The 19,777-nt window shown below is 39.2% G+C and overlaps 1 protein-coding gene across 1 annotated transcript in view; it reads left to right on the forward strand.

The window, feature by feature from the left end:
* Positions 1–19,777, forward strand: part of L3MBTL4 (L3MBTL histone methyl-lysine binding protein 4) — a 395,862-nt gene that overhangs the window by 259,910 nt on the left and 116,175 nt on the right. The window contains exon 14 of the mRNA XM_062199981.1: positions 8,992–9,062. Within this exon, the coding sequence (XP_062055965.1) occupies positions 8,992–9,062 (71 nt within the window). The remainder of the gene's footprint in view (positions 1–8,991; positions 9,063–19,777) is intronic.

Here is a 19,777-nt window from a genome sequence, read left to right on the forward strand (position 1 = left end):
ACTCTGATTTTTTCCCTTAGCACCTGAAAATTCAGAGAGTTTGGGCAAAGTGTCCAAAATCACATAAATCAGCAGTGGAAAAATTGGAATTTGAATCCAGCACTATAGGATTCCAAATTGCACACATGTGTCCACTGTACTAGGCCAGCAGGAGAATGACAGTTTTTGTTTTTGAGGAGGACTGGCTGGATTTATATTTATGTTATGTTTTACTTCTTTCTGTGATTCCCAGGGTCATCTTGTGATGTATTTGTTTCTTATTTTGTGAAAACTACTAAAGGGGAAGAAGCTTACCATAGTTTCCTTGAAGTGTCTATCCTTATTTATACTATAAATAATACCGGATTTTCCTTTGTGAACACATTTCATTGTAATATACTAAAGGCATCTATCTGCAACAGGAGAATAAAATTATAGTCATTAAGACATTTTCATCATAAAATTACTTTGGGATGCAATTGTCTCCCACCTCTATTTAGCTCTTTGCCTCAGGCCTGAGGAGGACTTTTCTTTCAGACTTTTCCCACCCACATAAATGTTCTTTAATAATCTTTTTGGGTTTTGCCTCTCAAAAGCAGGGTTCAATATAATATTCAAATTCACACAATTAATAGCACCACCATTCATTAAAATATCTGTGATATCCAATCATTGCTATTAAGAAAATCTAAGGAAAATGTCTAATTAAAGTTTGCTTTGTTTTTCCTGATGCCTGCATATGATAAATTTTATTTACTTCATGAAGGTCTTTACTGGTAATAAAGATGGCTGAGGAAAATTATGGCAATCAGAGGGAATGGCATGTAGTGGAATAGTTCCTTAATGATTCTGATAATAAATTGCAATGCCATGAGCTAACTAGGTTGAGTAGTGGAAACTACTCAAATTAGCTACAGCATAAATACCTTCCATGAGGGCCATTTTCAGAATTATAATTGTATTAGTTAGTTGTTCCACATATTAACCTCCCAGTTAGTAAATAAGTTTTCTTTAATCCATCAGGCCTTCCTCCTCTTCTTCCCACATGAAGTCCCTGCTTTGGGGCTAAAGCTGCTCCATGTCCCCATTTGCTCCCATTCTCATCCACAGTTCATCGATGCCTACCTGGAAGCCTTCTTTGCCAGCCTTTATCCATCCTTTATTCCTGCCTCAGTCTCCTCCCTTCCCCAAGGCTTATCTCTGTCTAGAGTTTTCTACAACACTCCCAACCTGTTTAGCTTCTTGAAAGTAGAGATTGTGTTTTACAGGTCTCTATATTTATAACAATATAATGCCTGACACTTGGTAGGCACTCAAGCTAAATAGATTTTGAGCAACCACTGCTTGCAGAGACAGTGGTAGGCACTGGGATAGTGTCAAGTAAGAGATAGTCCATCCCTTGCTCCCAGCATCCCACTGACCTTTGGTGTTGTATTACACATTGGTAGCTTCTATATGTGACTTCCTGCATGTTCTGTTTGAATCCTTGTTTTGTGTGGGTGTCTTCTCAAGAAGATTGTAGGCTGCTAAAGAGAAGGACCAATGTTCATTATGCTTTGGCTTTTTTCTGCATTATTGTTCACATTATATAGAGTCTTAGTATGTCTAAGTTGATTGATTCAGCTAATATAATTTCATTTTCCTTTTAGAATCTGAATCTTTTACCTTTAAAATGGACATGAATGTGAGGCTTATATAAGATTGTGAAGATAGACACATTGATATGGGTGTAGATATATGACCAGGCCTGCCACATAGTAGAAATGATTGAAATAATAGTTCTATATATTTTTTCTGTTTTTATAAAAAATACTATTTTAAAGTTTTGCAGTGGATCAGTATTAGCTGTGTGTGTTACATGTCTTCCCCACTGAATATAAGAGTTTAGACCTTTATTTATTTAGTATAACACTCAGCATCAGAAAGCAAATTAAGTCTACTAATAAACAAACACTGATCAAAACACCAGGACGACTCAGGATCCTTCTGGACCTGAATGGGATCGTGGCTGAACAGGAAACTCCAAGGGCATTTAGAGAAGCTCCCTTCTGCTCTTCGCCTTCAATCAGATTCTGAGGAGCCTCTAGCCAGGTACAACCACCTGCAAGATTAATAGTAGGAAAGGACTCAAGATTAATTCAGTTTATCCCAAGGAGAAAAAAGGAAAGCAAAGAAAAGGAATTGAGTCCCTTCATTAACTCTCTAGTTGGTGGCATCTCTGAGCTTTCTGACTCCTACGGCGTAGCTCTTCTCACTAGGCCATACCACTGCCTACCCTGGAAGTACGATTCAGTCAGAGCAGAATTGGATTTGGACTTTTGGAGAGCTGCGTAACACTTGACTTGATGAATTCAGGATCATGGCCATTGCCAGGTCCTGAAGTTGGACATATTTATTCGCTCATTTAACATTGACTCATTGAGTAAATATTGAGAAGGACTCTGCTCCAAACTCCAGGGACACAGCAGTAGACAAAACAGAACTCCCTATCCCTATCAAGTTTTTATGCAGTGATAAGAAAACCACCCAAGTTAGTGAGTAACAGTAGGGTGTAGTTGATTCATTCATTGTAGCACCACTCATTCGTTTAACAAGTATGTGTGAAGCTTCTACTGTTGCAAAGTAGTGTGTTAGGCATTGGAGACATGGAGGTGACTAAACAGAAATGGAAGAGGGAAAAAGACAGGAAGTCATGAATGAAAAGAAAATCACAAGTTGTGACAGGTGCCAGGAAGGAAGTAACAATGAGGTGATGAGGGTCACACTGAGGACGTCCTCAACAGTTACCCATCACGAAGCCTGGAAAACATAAGCAGGTACAAACCATTGTGGGGAAAAATGTTTCAGTTGACTATTTTGAAATAGAGCATGAAGTGCATTGTGTCACAGTCAATCCATTGACTCTGGAGTGTAAAGAGAAACTGTAATGAGAGCAAAGAGTGTGGCTCTCCCCAGGCTCCACCCATCCTGCACCCTTTGACACCTCAATGAAAAATGTCTTGTATTTCCCAAACACACTTAGACTTTTGCTGAAAAGTTGTGAAATAACCAATGTATGCATGCATGGGGTCATAAAAATATTTTTCTGAGCTGATTCTCATGAGGCATTTTATGATTTATTGTGCATCTCTGGGTTTCTGGATTCCTGCCTTGGCGTGGGCCCTTAGTAATGAAATGCAGAGGGACAGTGTGTCCTACAGTCTCCGTGGTTCCTTGCAGAGAGGAAGTGTGAGTGTTCCTGCACCCAGGAAAACAAACCTCTGCTGCACGAGCACCAGCAGATGCTGTTTTTTCTTCTACATACCTAACTTGGCTCTAAGATAATTACTTCCTGTTCATTGTAAGTAGTAAAGTTGAGACACTTATCATGATTTTTATTTCTCATTACTAAAGAGATACTTGTTTGTTATAAGAAAATTAGAAAATATAGATGAGTAAAAAGGAAAATTGAAAGACTTTAATAATATCCACCTTTTATGAAACAGCATAACCTGTGTGCATGTAAAAATGTGAGTAAGTGCCCACCTTCATCATTCAAGTGATGTGGAGCTATGAATGGTTTCCCTTTCCCTACTCCTCAGCACCAATGCTGTATTCTGAGGTTCCTGGTGCTCACAGATTGTCATGTGCTGTCCACCCTTTGTATGTCCATGTCTATACAGGCCTGTGCACATGCACACACATCTCTAGCTTGTGTTCATTTGCAGTGTGTTATCTTGGATATAGCAGTATGCCATTGATAAATGGCTACATCAACACAAATGGATCTGTGCATTATTTTTGACAAAAGGGTCCTATTCCATAGTGTAGACACATTTGAACTCATTCAGCCTGCTCCCTCATTGATAGGCAGTTTCCTCTACCATCCCTCTTATATTGACAAAACAAACTAGTTCATATGCACAAGAGTATTTCCAAAAGTCCACAGAAAATGGAATTTTAAAAATTTATTTCATAGCCATTTGGGGAGTGAACCTGTGGATAGAAGATCTGTCTTTCCCCCCATCTCTGTCACTCTGCCTTTCAAATAAATAAAAAAATCTTTAAAAAATTTTTCCAAATGCCATGCTTAGCTTTTCTTTAATGTTAATTTTCCATGAACTTTTAGAAAACTACTTTCCTGCATGTATAGATTTTAAAAAAAACTGTACCCAAATCAACTTCTCTTTTTCTTTTCTTTTTTCTTTTTTCTTTTTTTTTTTTTTATTTTTTGGCTACGGCAGGAACTACGCTGATCTGAAGCCAGGAGCCAGGTGCTTCATCCTGGTCTCCCATCATTTTCCATTTACTTTTTGAAGTCCACATGTTTATCATACTGATGCTTTATACTGCCACTTTAAAAAGATTTATTTATTTATTTGAAAGTTAAAGTAACAGGGGCCAGCGCCGTGGCTCATTTGATTAATCCTCCACCTGCGGCACTGGCATCCCATATAGGTGTTGATTCTAGTCCCGGTTGCTCCTCTTCCAGTCCAGCTCTCTGCTGTGGCCTGGGAAGGCAGTGAAGGATGGCCCAAGTGCTTGGGTGCCTGCGCCCGCGTGGGAGACCAGGAAGAAGCACCTGGCTCTTTGCTTCGGAACAGCATAGCTCCGTCCATAGCGGCCATTTTGGGGTGAACCAATGGAAGGAAGACCTTTCTCTCTGTCTCTCTCTCTCACTATCTAACTCTGTCAAATAAATTTAAAATAAGAAAGAAAGAAAGTTAAAGTGACAGAGAGAGACAGAGAGATCTTCTACCTGCTAGGTCACTCCCAAATGGCCACATGGGCCAGGTTGGGGCAAGGCCAAAGCAGGGAGCCAGGAACTCCATCCAGGTCTCCCATGTGGGTGGCAGGAGCCCAAACACTTGGGCCATCATTTTCTTTCTTTTTTTTTTTTTTTTTGACAGGCAGAGTGGACAGTGAGAGAGAGAGAGACAGAGAGAAAGGTCTTCCTTTTGCCATTGGTTCACCCTCCAATGGCTGCTGCAGCCAGTGCGCTATGGCCGGCGCATTGCGCTGATCCGAAGCCAGGAGCCAGGTGCTTCTCCTGGTCTCCCATGTGGGTGCAGGGCCCAAGCACTTGGGCCATTCTCCACTGCACTCCCGGGCCATAGCAGAGAGCTGGCCTGGAAGAGGGGCAACTGGGACAGAATCCGGCGCCCCAGTCGGGACTAGAACCTGGTGTGCCGGCACCGCAGGGGGAGGATTAGCCTATTGAGCCATGGTGCTGGCCTTGGGCCATCATTTTCTATCTTCTGAAGTTTATTAGCAGAGAGCTGAATTGGAAGTAGAGCATCTGGGACTCCAACCAGCGTTCTGATATGGGATGCCAGTGTTACAACCAGTAGCTTAAGCCTCTGTCCCACACCACCAGCCCCTGTAGTGCTGTATTTTAAAATGTTTATTTGTTATTTACAAACTGAACATACTGTATGATTCCTTTAGGTTGACAGAATCTCACTTGAAGTAGGTTCATGAATCCAAACATACATACACATCGGGAAACAGAGCTTTTATAGGCCTCACCATTTTTCTCCAGGCCCACTTTTCATCCCACACCACATCCTGTGGCTAATTCTCCCCAACCTCTGCCTTTTCGAGGACCATACCCTTCACCTTTAGGGCTCTCTGCCCTTCCCATAGGAAAGCTTGTTACAGGCCTAGACCAAAACCCTGATGTGCCCAGAGCATTTTGACTATAGGAAACTTTCTAGAACAGGGTCAGCAAACCTTTCCTGTGAAGAGCCAGGTTAGATAGCTTGGGTTTGGGTGGCCATACAGTATCTGCTAACAGTTTCTCACCTCAGGCTAGTAGTGATCACACACAAGGATGCTACAGAAACCAGTGCCAGTAGCTGCACATGAAACACCATTTAAAACAGTGGGTGATAGGCAAAATGTGACTCATGGGCTAGAGTTCACCAACTCCTGTTGCAGCAGCTAGATGAACCTGAGTCAAATACAAATTCTGGTTCTTCTACTTTGAACAAACTCCTTGACTTCTCTGTCTTTTATTAATATGAATTCCTTATTGTTAGGCATGAAGTTCAGGGCCCTGCACTTAATGAGCACAGACATGGTAGCCATTGATACTGCCCTGCTATCAAGGAGAAACCTAGGAAGAAGTTCAGAGAACATGCAGCCCTTCTTCCAACTTAGAATAGCAAAATAGTAAGCAAGTGGAAAAACAGCAGAGAGCAGAGACTATCAGTTATAAGTGGCAAGTTTCACCTCTGGATCATGTATGTTCCTTAATGGAATGAATCTGGTAGAGCTAGACAGACAGCTTGACACTTGCTGTTGTAGCAGCAGTACCATTAACGAAAGACTTTGAATGTTGGTTAGGGTGCCTGGAACTATGGCTATATGAAGGGTGTGGACTAAGCTTCAGGAAGAATTACTGGTGAAGTCGAAACCTCTGGAGACTTAGACCTTTTTAGCTAAATTAGAAACAAAATGTGCTTCTTTGGCACCTTACTGGCCTAGTGATCTCCAGACATTTTATTGGCTGTGAGAAAATACTTTCAAGATTCAGACACTCCAGTGGCTTTCTCTGCTGTCCATGAGATGTAGTCCAAACACCTGGGAACAGCATGAAAGGCCCTCTGCAGCTCGGCTCCAACCTTCTTGGTTAAGGTCACCTTTACTTTCACAGTACAGATGCTTCAGCCAAATCCATTGATTTGCTTATTCAGATCCCCCGAACACTTCTCCCCTCTCATGTTTCTCATGCTCATTCTATTCCAGTTCCTTCTTTTCACCCACCCGAATTCTCTAGGCCTTTAGAAACCTATCAGTCACTCCTCCCCAGTCCTCTGCAGAGCACCCCAGCTTGGAGCCTACACCAAGCCATGTCCTCCCTTCAGCCCTTGGGAGCATTACTGACTGTCCCTTTCTGTTCTGTCTGTGACTTCTCCTTATCAATGTCCCTGTAAATAATGGGTGAGCCCTACCTTACTGAAAGATGATGAGTGTGGCAGAGGCATTCTGAATTTGGAATGTGAAGGCTTGAATTGGTATCCTGGCTCCAGCTCTGAGTCACTATGTGACCAACTTGGGCAAAGTCAGCTCTTTGTGAAGTGAGAGCACTATTCCTGCCTACCAGAGTTTTTGAGATTGAAATGAGGCTAAGCCAAGGGAAGTGGCTGGGAGTCTTTGGGAGGTGCCTACCTCATGGAGCCTTCAAGACTCAGCTGCTCAGGGGTAAAACAGCACCATCACACACCCAGGATTAACTGCAGCACCTGGCATTAAAAATAAAAGCACCACTCAATAAATTTATTCAATTTATTTAAAAATTTTTAAAATCCTCATCAAAGTAACCTAAGACAGGCTAGCTTTTATATTTTAATTTTGTAAAATAAAATTGAGATCTTCAATGGCATATGTTACTGAGGGATGCTTTAGGATGGTTTGAAAGTCAACTCAAAGTTTCATAAAATTTGTAAAATTGAGTGAAAGTTCCCAAGGATTTGCCAAAAATTTGTAGGCAGAGTTAAACTTGTTCTTCCTTTTCTCCATCTTATTCTTTGCAAAATGGCTATGCTGCTGTTCCGTTCATGTGGTGGTACCTCCCAGCATCCTGTACTGACCAGCTCCATCCCACCGGGTGCTCCCTGCCTAACTTTGAGTCCTCTTTCTGTAGATACATTCCCAACAGAATGTTAACAGATCCTGATTAGATCCCTATCTGTATGTAGAATAGATATAATGAAAAAATATAATAAAATTATACATATTGAATTATAAAAATAGTCCACACATTTTTATACATGCCTATGATAAGTCATTTTAAGTTGTTTACTTATATATATATGTGTGTGTGTATGCGTGTGTGTGTGTGTATATATATATATATATATATATATATATATATATATATGATTACTCAAAACAACCCAGTGAGGCAAGTGCTTTCCATTTTCTGGATTGGAAGACTAGGAGCATTTCATCACCCACCTAGGACCACACACCTGTGGCCTGGGGCCTGAGTGGGACTCCAGTTTTCCCACGCTAGGTGCACTGTTTCTCCATTGTGCCATAGATTATCCGCGACCTACTGTGAGTTCTAGAGACAGAATTTCAACCAGAATGCTTCCTCACTTTCTTGCCTTTCAAATACAATGTCTTAATGATGAAGAGGCAGATAGAATATACTTTGACTGTGACATACACACTTAAATAACACGTCCATAAAATTACCACAATTCATGCCCAAGTCATGTAGGTTTCTAGGTAGGGGTTTGGTCACTGAATCCACTTCCTCACCTGCAACAAAAACTGTCCTTACTTGTTCAACTCTGGGACTTGTCAGTGAACATAAAGTGAGAGTTGCTTTCCAGTTGCAAATGAGAACACGTGCAAAGCAAGGTATTAGAATCTCATTAAAATCATAAATATATACAGATAACTTAATTATCTCAGGTTTGTCTACCTAAAATTAATTACCAGGTAATTAGCTCTCCTAGAAAAGTTTCATTTTAGAAAGTTCCCTATTCATTATAAAGTATGAACCTCAAGTTTTAATAAGGTTCCATGATGAAAGTTACAAAATTAGGTCTTACTGAATACTGCAACATTTTAAAAGTTAATTAATTCTCTGACATTCAGCAATGTAACTAAATTACTTCATAGAGTTGTTTGAGTACAATGTCTATAATCTTGTGATTAAAATAATAAGCATTAAAATCAGTAGCAATTATTATTTACCCATCTACCACAGCATCACCCCATCCTCAATAGTCTCAGGATCTGAAGAGGTGATCGCCAGAGGATTCTAGAAAGGTTTTGCTGAAATGAATGAGGAAAAACAGTCAAGTTTCAGTTTTAAAAGTCAGAGTTTCTGTGCAAAAGTATATTTTTTAAAGTCTTAAACTGAAGAAAAATTCTACCAAGGCTGTGTGCAGCAGAGTAGCTAGCTGCTAATCCATTGTTTACCCTGTGGTTTCTATTTAAATTTGTACTGCTATCATGATTTATTTCTACTTCACAGGATAATGAATCTAGATTTTATTTCTGTTCTTTGCCCAGACTTGTACAGCAGGCAAAGAGTTTGAAAATCAAAGGAAAAGAAGATATTGACTTGGATAATCTCTTCAGAGGTAAAAAAAACAAACATTAGCAAAACTGCAGAATATACTTTTTGTTGTTCAGAATGTCTTCTCTGTTTGTTCAGTTTTATCTTTGCAGTAGAGAATGGTGGAAAGAAACTGATTAGAAGTCAAGACACTGCCCTGCTTCCAACCCTGTGAATCATTCATTCTGTCGCTTTAGTCCTCTAAACGATAATTTTCTAATTTTTAAAGTGAAAAGACTAGACTCTGTGGTGTCTGGCCTCCTCTCATGACAGGACTCAGCCAAGCCTGCTGAAGTTAGAGTCTAATTGGTTGACTCTGTTGCTCTGCCATCTGCGGAGGCCATGAAGGGAAACCATGACTGTTGGGAAACTGGAAAATGCATCTCATTAGGGACAGGGTTATTGGGGAAAATGTTTAACCATCAGAGCTGATGGATTTGTTGGACTGTAGGAAAAAGAACTGTATAGTTTCCTTGAGTTAGTTTGTCTCCTCCGAATGCTCAATATGGGCAGAATGTTGGGGTTAGGTTGTATTGTAGTGGATGAGAAAAAAGTATTTGCTTGGCTATGTTATGATAGTGCAGAGTGTTTGATTTGGTCAGGTGAAAACAGTGGTAATTTGTGATGTGTATCCTGTGTCTTCTGCCTATTAGTTCTATGGTATCTTTCAGAACATGGTAGATCTGTTTACTTTCTTGAGAAAAGGAAAACTCAGGAGTTTGTGGCAAACTTGGGCAGAAGAGCAGCACATTAGTACAATTTGGTGATACTTCACTTCCTATCCAATTCAGGGATCTGCTTGACTTTAACAGCAAATGAGTATCAGAAGAAAAGGGCTGTGCAGCCTTTGGCCAATGCTGGACAGCTGATTCCAGTGGGTGGAGCTCTTGCTTCCATCTCAGCCACATCAGCTGAGGGCCTTTTCTTCAAAACACGGAGGGCAGTCCAGTGGCTTGGAACTCTTCACGCGCTTGCATGTTTCTCCCTCACCAGAATAACTTCCCTTTAATATCACCAGAGCTGAAGCTTGCTTTCAGTAAGATAAATAGCTGATATTTTAGTAACTGCTGCATACAAATGTTCTCATCCGCTGCACTAAGCCCAAATTCTGTAAACAACATGTTTTGGAACCATATAAGAAACCTTAAAAAAAAGTGTCAGTGTTTTAATTCATATTTTGACACTTTTGAAAATATATTCACAGAGTAATTATGTATATGTTCCTGTTAAAACAGATACACAGTTTTGCCATTCTCATAGTAAGAGTAGTAATGAGGCGCATCCTGACAGAAATAGAAAATACCAGTAGCAAAATGCATTGGCAGGGTGTGAACGATGGCATCTCTCCCAGCTTACTCAGTGTGCACTGGCTCTTCCCTGCATCTCTTAGAAAGGTTTCTGCCCATATGCTTGCACGTACTGCTGCCTTCACTGCGCTCTTTAATTTAGACATTGCGATTTCCAGGTCTGCGGCAGCAGAGACGGCAGTAATGTCAAAAAGCGAGGACTGGGGCAGAGCACAGTTGCCAGGGCCTTTAGAATGACACGAGGGGGCCACAGAAATTCCCAGGTGCTGCAATCAGCACTTATTTCCTAGACTAGCCTTTTGTCACCCAAATTCATTCTTCCTCATATTGGTCTAATCCCCATTACTATCATTAAGCTCATTTGCTCTGGTTCTAGCCTGGATGAAACAAAATAATGAGAGTAAATATGTTACCACAGTGACATTTTATGGTAACGAAATTTCCTTTATTTTTCTTAGGCATGTAAATCTCAGCATAATTTCCAAGTCCTTATCTTTCTTCTTTTTTGGTCTGGGCATAGATTTAAATGAATAATGCCTTCATTCATTAGGAGTCTTTCTCTTTTCTTTTTTTAAAAGAAGAATGGGCAAAAATGTGTTTTCCGTTTCCTCTTGAGGGGAAACTCTGAGCCTTTGGAGGTGGTGCTCACAGATGTCCCCGTGCACAGGGAGTTTCTGTTGTTAAGACCTTGGGCATGTTTGTAGTTTTTACTTGTAATCAACTTTGTTTTAAAAAGCACTTTACTCACAATATATATGCTAGCATTTATAATAAGAAGTTTTTTTAAAGCTACTCATCATTTTTCAGTATAATTCTTAGGGATTCAACTCTCTTTCCTATTCCATAGAATGTATAAAAATAAGACTGAGTGACATAAAGTTTAAATTACTTCATAGTTAAGTAAATCTGTGAAACAAAGCATGGTTATATTAAAACTATGTTTGGTGGTGCAGTTGACAGGAGTGAAGTTGGAATTTGTCTTACTAATCTCGAGGTTTACAGGTAAGCCCATTGAGTGCTATAAGGAAGACATGACCAGTGGTAATTGTCCTTTGTGCCTTCTGTTAAGTCACATAGCTCGAGAATGCAGACATGTGACAATACATGGCCTTCTCTGGCATGAAACTGGGCATCTTTGCAGTGGCATCTTGGGTTTTTAACTTTACTCAGTAAATGTTCCTCAGAGAACAAAACAGAATCTGCTTCTTGAACACAAGTTGGAAAAGGCTAATTAAAATGAATTTGCATTAGTGATGAAAGATCGGCTCATGTAAGCAAAGAGAGCCTGGAAACAGAGCAGCTACAGCTAAGCTCCTTGGTGCATCAAACAGCTATCATTATTGGACCAGTGCATTGCCCCACACCAGGGGATGTCTTTGGGATTGTGGGATGGCCTGCTGGAAAATTGCATTTTTTTAAAGTATTTATTATTTTGGGTTTCAAACATATGTCTATGTTCATTTTTTAAAAATCCCAAAATTTCATGAGGTAAAAAATTAAAATTAATAAACATTGTTAATAAATCCTTCATAGATTTATTTTGAATATAATTTACATTTTGTTATCCAATATAAAATCATATATTATTTGGTGATTAGCTTTTTCCTATTTATTGATATATGATGTTTATCTTTTTTAAAGATTTGTTTATTTATTTGAAGGGCAGAGTTAAAGGGAGAGAGAGAGAGAAAGAGAGTTCTTCTATCCACTGGTCACTCCTCAAATGGCTGTGATGGCCAGAGCTGGGCCAATCTGAAGCCAGGAGCCAGGAGCCAGGAGCTTTCTCTGGGTCTCCCACATGGGTGCAGAGGACCCAGTATTTGGGCTATCCTCCGCTGCTTTCCCAGGCCATTACCAGGCAGCTGGATGGGAAGTGGGGTAGCCAGAACATGAACAGGCATCCGTATGTGATGCAGGAGCCATAGATGGCAGTTTTACCTGCTATGCCATGGCACTGGTCCCCTCATTATTATCTTTCTAAATCAGTGTACATACACCTGCTGGGTTCACATTTATTTATTTACTTATTTGAAAGGTGAAGAGACAAGGAGAGATCTCTTATCTATTCATTCACTCCCCAAATGCTTGCAACATCCAGGTCTGGGCCAGGCTGAATCAAGGAGCTTGGTACTCAATCAAGGCTCCATGTGGGTGGAAGGAACCCAGCTACTTGAGCTATTACCAGCTGTGTACCAGGGTGCACATGAGCAGGAAGCTGGAATTGGGAGTAGAACCAAGACGCCAACGCAGGTACTGTGGTGTGAGAAGCAGCTATCCCAAGCAGAGTCTTAACTGCTCCATAAAACGTCCATCCCTCTTTCTTTTCTAAGTAAACATACTCTCACTTAATCACCACCTGGCCAATGAACAGACCTTGACCAGAAGCCTGCCTTCTACTGGTCCATTGCCTCTTGCCATGGTAGAGGCTGCTTTGACCTCTCCTGCTATTAGTTACTTTTTTGTGTTTTGGATGTTCCATAACTGGAATCACACGCTAAGCACTTTTTGATGTTTGACTTGTTCTGCTAATAACACACTTGTGAGATATATCCAAATAATGGTTTACTCATTCTCACTGCTGCTTATTACCCAAGTTTGTGAAGATACCCCAATTTATTTAGCCACTTTAATGTTGATTGTTTTCAATTTAACACTCTTAACAGTAGTGCCACCAGGAATATTGTAGTATGTGATTTGATAGATATGTCTTTGCATTTCTGTAAAGGAACGTCTATGAGTGGAATTTCTGGATAATTGGATTTACATGAGTTCAACTTCATTGGCTAGTGTCATGACATTACAAAGTAGTTTACCCAGTGCATTCCTGCCAGCACTGTATGGAAATTGCAGGTTCCACACACCCTTTCAGTAGTTGTTATTTGTCAGTCTCCTTAATTTTATCCATTCTTTTGGGATTACAGTGATATTTAATTATGCTTTTACTTTTGTGTTTCCCTGAGACCTAATGAACTTGAATACGTTTTCATTTGGTAGCTATTTGAGTGTCCTCCTTTGTGAAGTATCTTTCAAAGCTGTTTGCCTTTTCAGCTGTCATTTTTGTTTGCTCTCAGTTGTCTTTTTCTTACTTGGGAAGAAGTCCTTCATACTACGTATGAGCATATTGTTGGAGAGATGCATTTTTCATATCTTCTCCATTCTGTCATTTGTTTTTTTACTCTATTGAGGGTGCCTTGTGATGAATACAGATTCCAAATTTTAATGTAGTCTATCGATTCTTTCTGCATGGGTTGGTGCTTTTAGTGTCCTGTTTAGAATTATTGCCTATTTCATCTTCATAAAGATATTATTCTATTTTTATTCTAGGATTTTTTAAATCTTTCTCATCTAGATCCATAATTCACATAGAACTGATTTTATACAAATAACTATATGTGTGTGTATGTGTGTGTTTGTTTCTGGACTCCATTCCATTCCATTGGTTTATTTTTCTGTTCTGTATCAATGTCACTGTCTTAGTTATCATAATTTTATATAATACATGTTGCTAGCTAAGAATGTCACTCCTTCAGTTTGGTTCTTCTTTGGCATTGCCTTGATTATTCTCTTCCTTTTACATTTCTGATAGGCTTCTACATTTACACACACACACACAACCCATAACATCTGGTCTGGCTTTGATTGGAATATCAGTGAATCTGTAGAACAATTTGAGTTTAATTGGCATGTTCTAATTCATGGACATGGTATATCTTCAATTCAATTAAATATTCTTTAGTAATTTTCAGTAGTATGAGGTTGTTTCCCTGAACTAATACCTCCAGTATAAAGTTGAATAGATGCAACAGAGCAAAGCATCTGTGTTTCATTCTCATGATACTTCACGTAGTTTTCTATGGTAGATGGGGTAAATTTGCCTCCATTTCTAGTTCACTCTTTTTTTAATCAATGGTAGTGAATTTTGTCAGATGCTTTTTCTGCTCTTATTGAGATGATTATATGATTTTTCTCCCTTCTTATGTGAATAAGTGAATTAAAATGATTCTTAATGAAAATTTTAGTGAAATTTGCCATAAACATGGAAAGTTGTGCAAATTATCCTTGTGTTATTCAATAAATTTCATAAAATGTACATTCTTGAACACCCAGTTCAAGAAACAGAATCAATGTTTCATTACAAACACAGGTAAACTTCATTTGCATACTTCCGATCTACATGCATATCCATTGATATGATTTAGTTAAATAACAGCAAAACAGTTCAGATTTCAGTGACCATGATATGTTAAATGAGCTTGCAAAAAGTACTAGCTCTTTAGTACTACCTGTTTGCTAGTAATAGTGATCTCATCATGTTCAGTGGCCAATGATTTATGTCTATCAAAGTCTGTCAGTGATTGGTCATAGCACATCTGTTATTCAGTTCACATACTGACAAAAGGGCATTTGTTCAGTTTCCTGCTTGCCACCAAGTGATAAACCCACATGGTATTTTACAAAACTGGATATAGTGAAGAGGAAATTGGCCAACAAACGTGATAGTACAACAAAGAAAGGAAATTATGAATGCTGGAAATTAACAAATGTAATCACATGTAAAGACATTTATTAAAAATAGTTGGCCATAGGAAAGCAGTAGAAGATGGCCCAAGTCCTTGGGCCCCTGCACCTGTGTGGGAGACCCAAAAGAAGCTCCTGGCTCCTAGCTTCAGAACAGCCCACCTCCAGCCATTGTGACCATTTGGGGAGTGAACCTGTGGATGGAAGATCTCTCTCTGTCTCTGGCTCTGCCTTTCAGTTAAATAGATAGGACTTTGGGAAAAAAAAAGTTAAACATGAAATAGCAATAAACCAGTTATTCCAATTCTATGCATTTAGCCTAAAGAAATTAAAGGATGCCTACCCACAAAAAAAAATTAAAGGAAAGCATTAGGAGAAATAGAGGTGTATTTCAAAATTATAAAGAAGTCAAATAATTAGAATATAGGAGTATGATGATTCAAAATTTATATGGGTCTAATGATATAGTCTAAAATAAGAAAGAGTAAGAGATAATGCCACAATCATAGTGGAGGATTTTAACACATTTATCTCAGGTACCAAAAAAAATAATCAGATAAAAAGATAAATATCAGTAAGGATTAAAAAAGATCTAACAACACTATTAACAAACACTGCTCAAAATATGTCCTCTGAACTCAGTGGAATAAAGCTAGAAATCATTAACAAAAGATAATGAAGTCTGCATCTCTTGGAAATGAGGCAGATACTTCTACCCAGAGATAAAAGAACTCACCATGTAAATGAGAAAATATTTTGAATTAAATATTATGAAATTTGACAAATCAAGACCTCTAGGATATAGGTAAAGCTATGCTTTTAGATTAATACCAATAGCTTTAAGTCCATATATTGAAATACATTTAAAAAGTAAGTGATCTAAGTAAGTAATCATTTAATGAAGTCAGAAAAACATTATCAAAGTAGACCCTAAGAGTGTGGAAAGTAGAAGTAATAATGATAACAATAATAGCAAAAATTAATAATAGAAAAAACAAACATACAGTGGGGAAAATCAACAAACAAAAGTTGGCCCATTGAAAAGACAGATAAACCTCTAGCAAGATTTATCAAGAGAAAAAGACACAGAGAGATGGAGGGAAACAGTGGGAGAGACAATCGCACAAAGGATTCCATTTGAGAAATCAAGAAGGACATACCATGGTCTCTATAGATACTGAGCAACTCATCAGAGCCATTATAGACAGCTTTGTAGCAACAAACTTGACAATTCAAATGAAAAAGACAAATTTGTATAAAAACTGATACAAGAAATATTAATTCTGAAGACTTTAATCACTAGATCAATTGAACCTGCAAAAACACTCTTCTCATTAATTGTGGTGTTAATAATAATAATAAAACTCTCTAGGTTTAAATAGCTTTTCTCATGTTTCTTATTACCTTATTGTATAACTGTGATATGGAGTGAGCATCTCTCCTATGACTTAGTAAACAATCATCCTCCTATCCAAGTTTGGATCCACTTCCAATGTTTCATCCCTCACACTTGCAATGTTGTATAAAATGTCTGACAGTCCCTTTACTGTGCAGGGCTTTTTTTGTTTTGCCAGCATCACATCTTGTTGTGGCATCTTCAACTTGTGTGTCACAACCACTTTCTTTATTGTGCAAATGAACTTGTCATCACTCAGATCTCTGGATGCATTCTAGAGTCTTGAATAGTGACAAGGTAGGCATTTCTATGGGAGGCTATTTTTTTTTAAATTGTTACCTAAAAACCATTTATTTAAGGTCTATAAACTGCATGTATTTCATACATACAAATTTAGGAATATAGTGATTTTTTTTCTACCCTACAATCCCTTCTACCCTTCTTCCTCCTCCCTCTCCTATTTCCATTTTAATTTTTACTAAGATCTATTTTCAATTAACTTTTTACACATAAGATTTGCTTTATACTAAGTAAAGATTTAAACAAATAGTAAAAAAGAAAAAAAAAAAAACTGTTCCTCAACAGCCAAGATAAGGGCTGCTCAAAGTCAATGCATTTCAAAGTGTCAATTTCACTTCTATAGATTACCTTTAGATACTGTGTTAGTTACCACAAATCAGGGAGAAAATATGGTATTTGTCTTTTGGGAACTAACTTTTTTCACTAAGTATAATGTTTCCAGTTGCATCCATTTTGTTTTAGGTGACAGGATTTCATTTTTTTTTTTAATCGCTATGAAGTATCCCATGAGATACATACACCATATTTTTTTCATTTATTAAACTTTTATTTAAGGAATATAAATTTCCAAAGTACAGCTTATGGGTTACAATGGCTTCCCCCCTCCCATAACTTCCCTCCCACCCTCAACCCTCCCCTTTCCTGCTCCCTCTCCCCTTCCATTCACATCAAGATTCATTTTCAATTCTCTTTATATACAGAAGATCAGTTTAGTATATATTAGGTAAAGCTTTCAACAGTTTGCCCCCATAAGGCAACACAAAGTGAAAAAAATACTGTTGGAGTACTAGTTATAGCATTAGATAACAGTGTACAGCACATTAAAGACAGAGATCCTACATAATATTTTTTTAAAAAATTAATTAATTTTCTATGCCATTTCCAATTTAACACCAGTTTTTTTTTCATTTCCAATTATCTTTATATGCAGAAGATCGATTCAGTATATAATTAGTAAAGATCTCATCAGTTTGTACCCACACAGAAACACAAAGTGTAAAAATACTGTTTCAGTACTAGTTATAGCATCTCTGCACATTAGACAACACATTAGGGACAGATCCCACATGGGACGTAAGTACACAGTGACTCCTGTTGCTGACTTACAATTTGACACTCCTGTTCATGGCGTCAGTAATCTCCCTAGGCTCTAGTCATGAGTTGCCAGGGCTATGGAAGCCTTTAGGGTTCGCCCACTTTGTTGTTGTTGTTGTTTTTTTTGTTTGTTTGTTTGTTTTTTTTTACAGGCAGAGTGGACAGTGAGAGAGAGACAGAGAGAAAGGTCTTCCTTTGCCGTTGGTTCACCCTCCAATGGCCGCCGCGGGTGGCGCGCTGCGGCCGGCGCACCGCGCTGATCCGATGGCAGGAGCCAGGTGCTTCTCCTGGTCTCCCATGGGGTGCAGGACCCAAGTACTTGGGCCATCCTCCACTGCACTCCCTGGCCACAGCAGAGAGCTGGCCTGGAAGAGGGGCAACCGGGACAGAATCCGGTGCCCCGACCGGGACTAGAACCCGGTGTGCCAGCGCCAGTAGGCGGAGGATTAGCCTATTGAGCCGCGGCGCCAGCCAAGGGTTTGCCGACTTTGATCTTATTCCGACAGGGTCATAGTCAAAGTGGAAGTTCTCTCCTCCCTTTAGAGAAAGGTACCTCCTTCTTTGATGGCCCCGTTCTTTCCACTGGGATCTCACTCACAGAGATCATTCATTTAGGTCTTCTTCTTCTTTTTTTTCTTTTCCATGGTATCTTGGCTTTCCATGCCTACAATACTCTCATGGGCTCTTCAGCCAGATCCGAATGCCTTAAAGGCTGATTCTGAGGCCAGAGTGTTGTTTAGGACACCTGCCATTCTATGAGTCTGCTGTGTATCCCGCTTCCCATGTTGGATCCTTCTCTCCCTTTTTGATTCTATCAGTTAGTATTAGCAGACACTTGTCTTGTTTGTGTGATCCCTTTGACTCTTAGACCTATCAGAGCCATCAATTGTGAACTGAAATTGATCACTTGGACTAGTGAGATGGCATTGGTACATGCCACCTTGATGGTTGTAGTGGAATCCCCTGGCACATTTCTAACTCCACCATTTGGGGCAAGTCTGATTGTGCATGTCCCAAATTGTACATCTCCTCCCTCTCTTTTTCCACTCTGAAATTTAACAGGGATCACTTTTCAGTTAAAATTTAAACACCTAAGAATAATTGTGTGTTAATTACAGAGTTCAACCACTAGTACTAGAACAACAACAACAACAAATACTAAAAAGGGTAAAGTATTACATTGTACATCTAGAGTCAGGACAAGAGCTAATCAGGTCATTGTTTCTTATAGTGTCCATTTCACTTCAACAGGTTTCCCCTTTGGTGCTCAGTTTTCACCGATCAGGGAAAACAAATGATATTTGTCTCTTTGGAACTGGCTTAATTCACTCAGCATGATGTTTTCCAGATTCCTCCATCTTGTTGCAAATGACCGGGTTTCGTTGTTTCTTACTGCTGTATAGTATTCTATGGAGTACATGTCCCATAATTTCTTTATCCAGCCTACTGTTGATGGGCATTTGGGTTGGTTCCAGGACTTAGCTATTGTGAATTGAGCTGCAATAAACATTAATGTGCAGATGGCTTTTTTTATTTGCCAAATTAATTTCCTTTGGGTAAATTCCAAGGAGTGGGATGGCTGGGTTGAATGGTAGGGTTATATTCAGGTTTCTGAGGAATCTCCAGACAGACTTCCATAGTGGCTTAGCCAGTTTGCATTCCCACCAACAGTGGGTTAGTGTCCCTTTTTCCCCACATCCTCTCCAGCATCTGTTGTTGGTAGATTTCTGAATGTGAGCCATTCTCACCGGGGTGAGGTGAAACCTCATTGTGGTTTTGATTTGCATTTCTCTGATGGCTAGTGATCTTGAACATTTTTTCATGTATCTGTTGGCCATTTGGATTTCCTCTTTCGAAAAATGTCTATTGAGGTCCTTGGCCCATCTCTTAAGTGGGTTGTTTGTTTTGTTGTTGTGGATTTTCTTGATTTCTTTGTAGATTCTGGTTATCAACCCTTTATCTGTAGTATAGTTTGCAAATATTTTTTCCCATTCTGTCGGTTGCCTCTTCACTTTCCTGACTGTTTCTTTTGAAGTACAGAAACTTCTCAATTTGATGCAATCCCAAAAGTTAATTTTGGTTTTGACTGCCTGTGCTCCTGGGGTCTTTTCCAAGAAGTCTTTG

This window comes from Lepus europaeus, chromosome 9, assembly GCF_033115175.1.
Source record: "Lepus europaeus isolate LE1 chromosome 9, mLepTim1.pri, whole genome shotgun sequence".
NCBI lineage: Eukaryota > Metazoa > Chordata > Mammalia > Lagomorpha > Leporidae > Lepus > Lepus europaeus.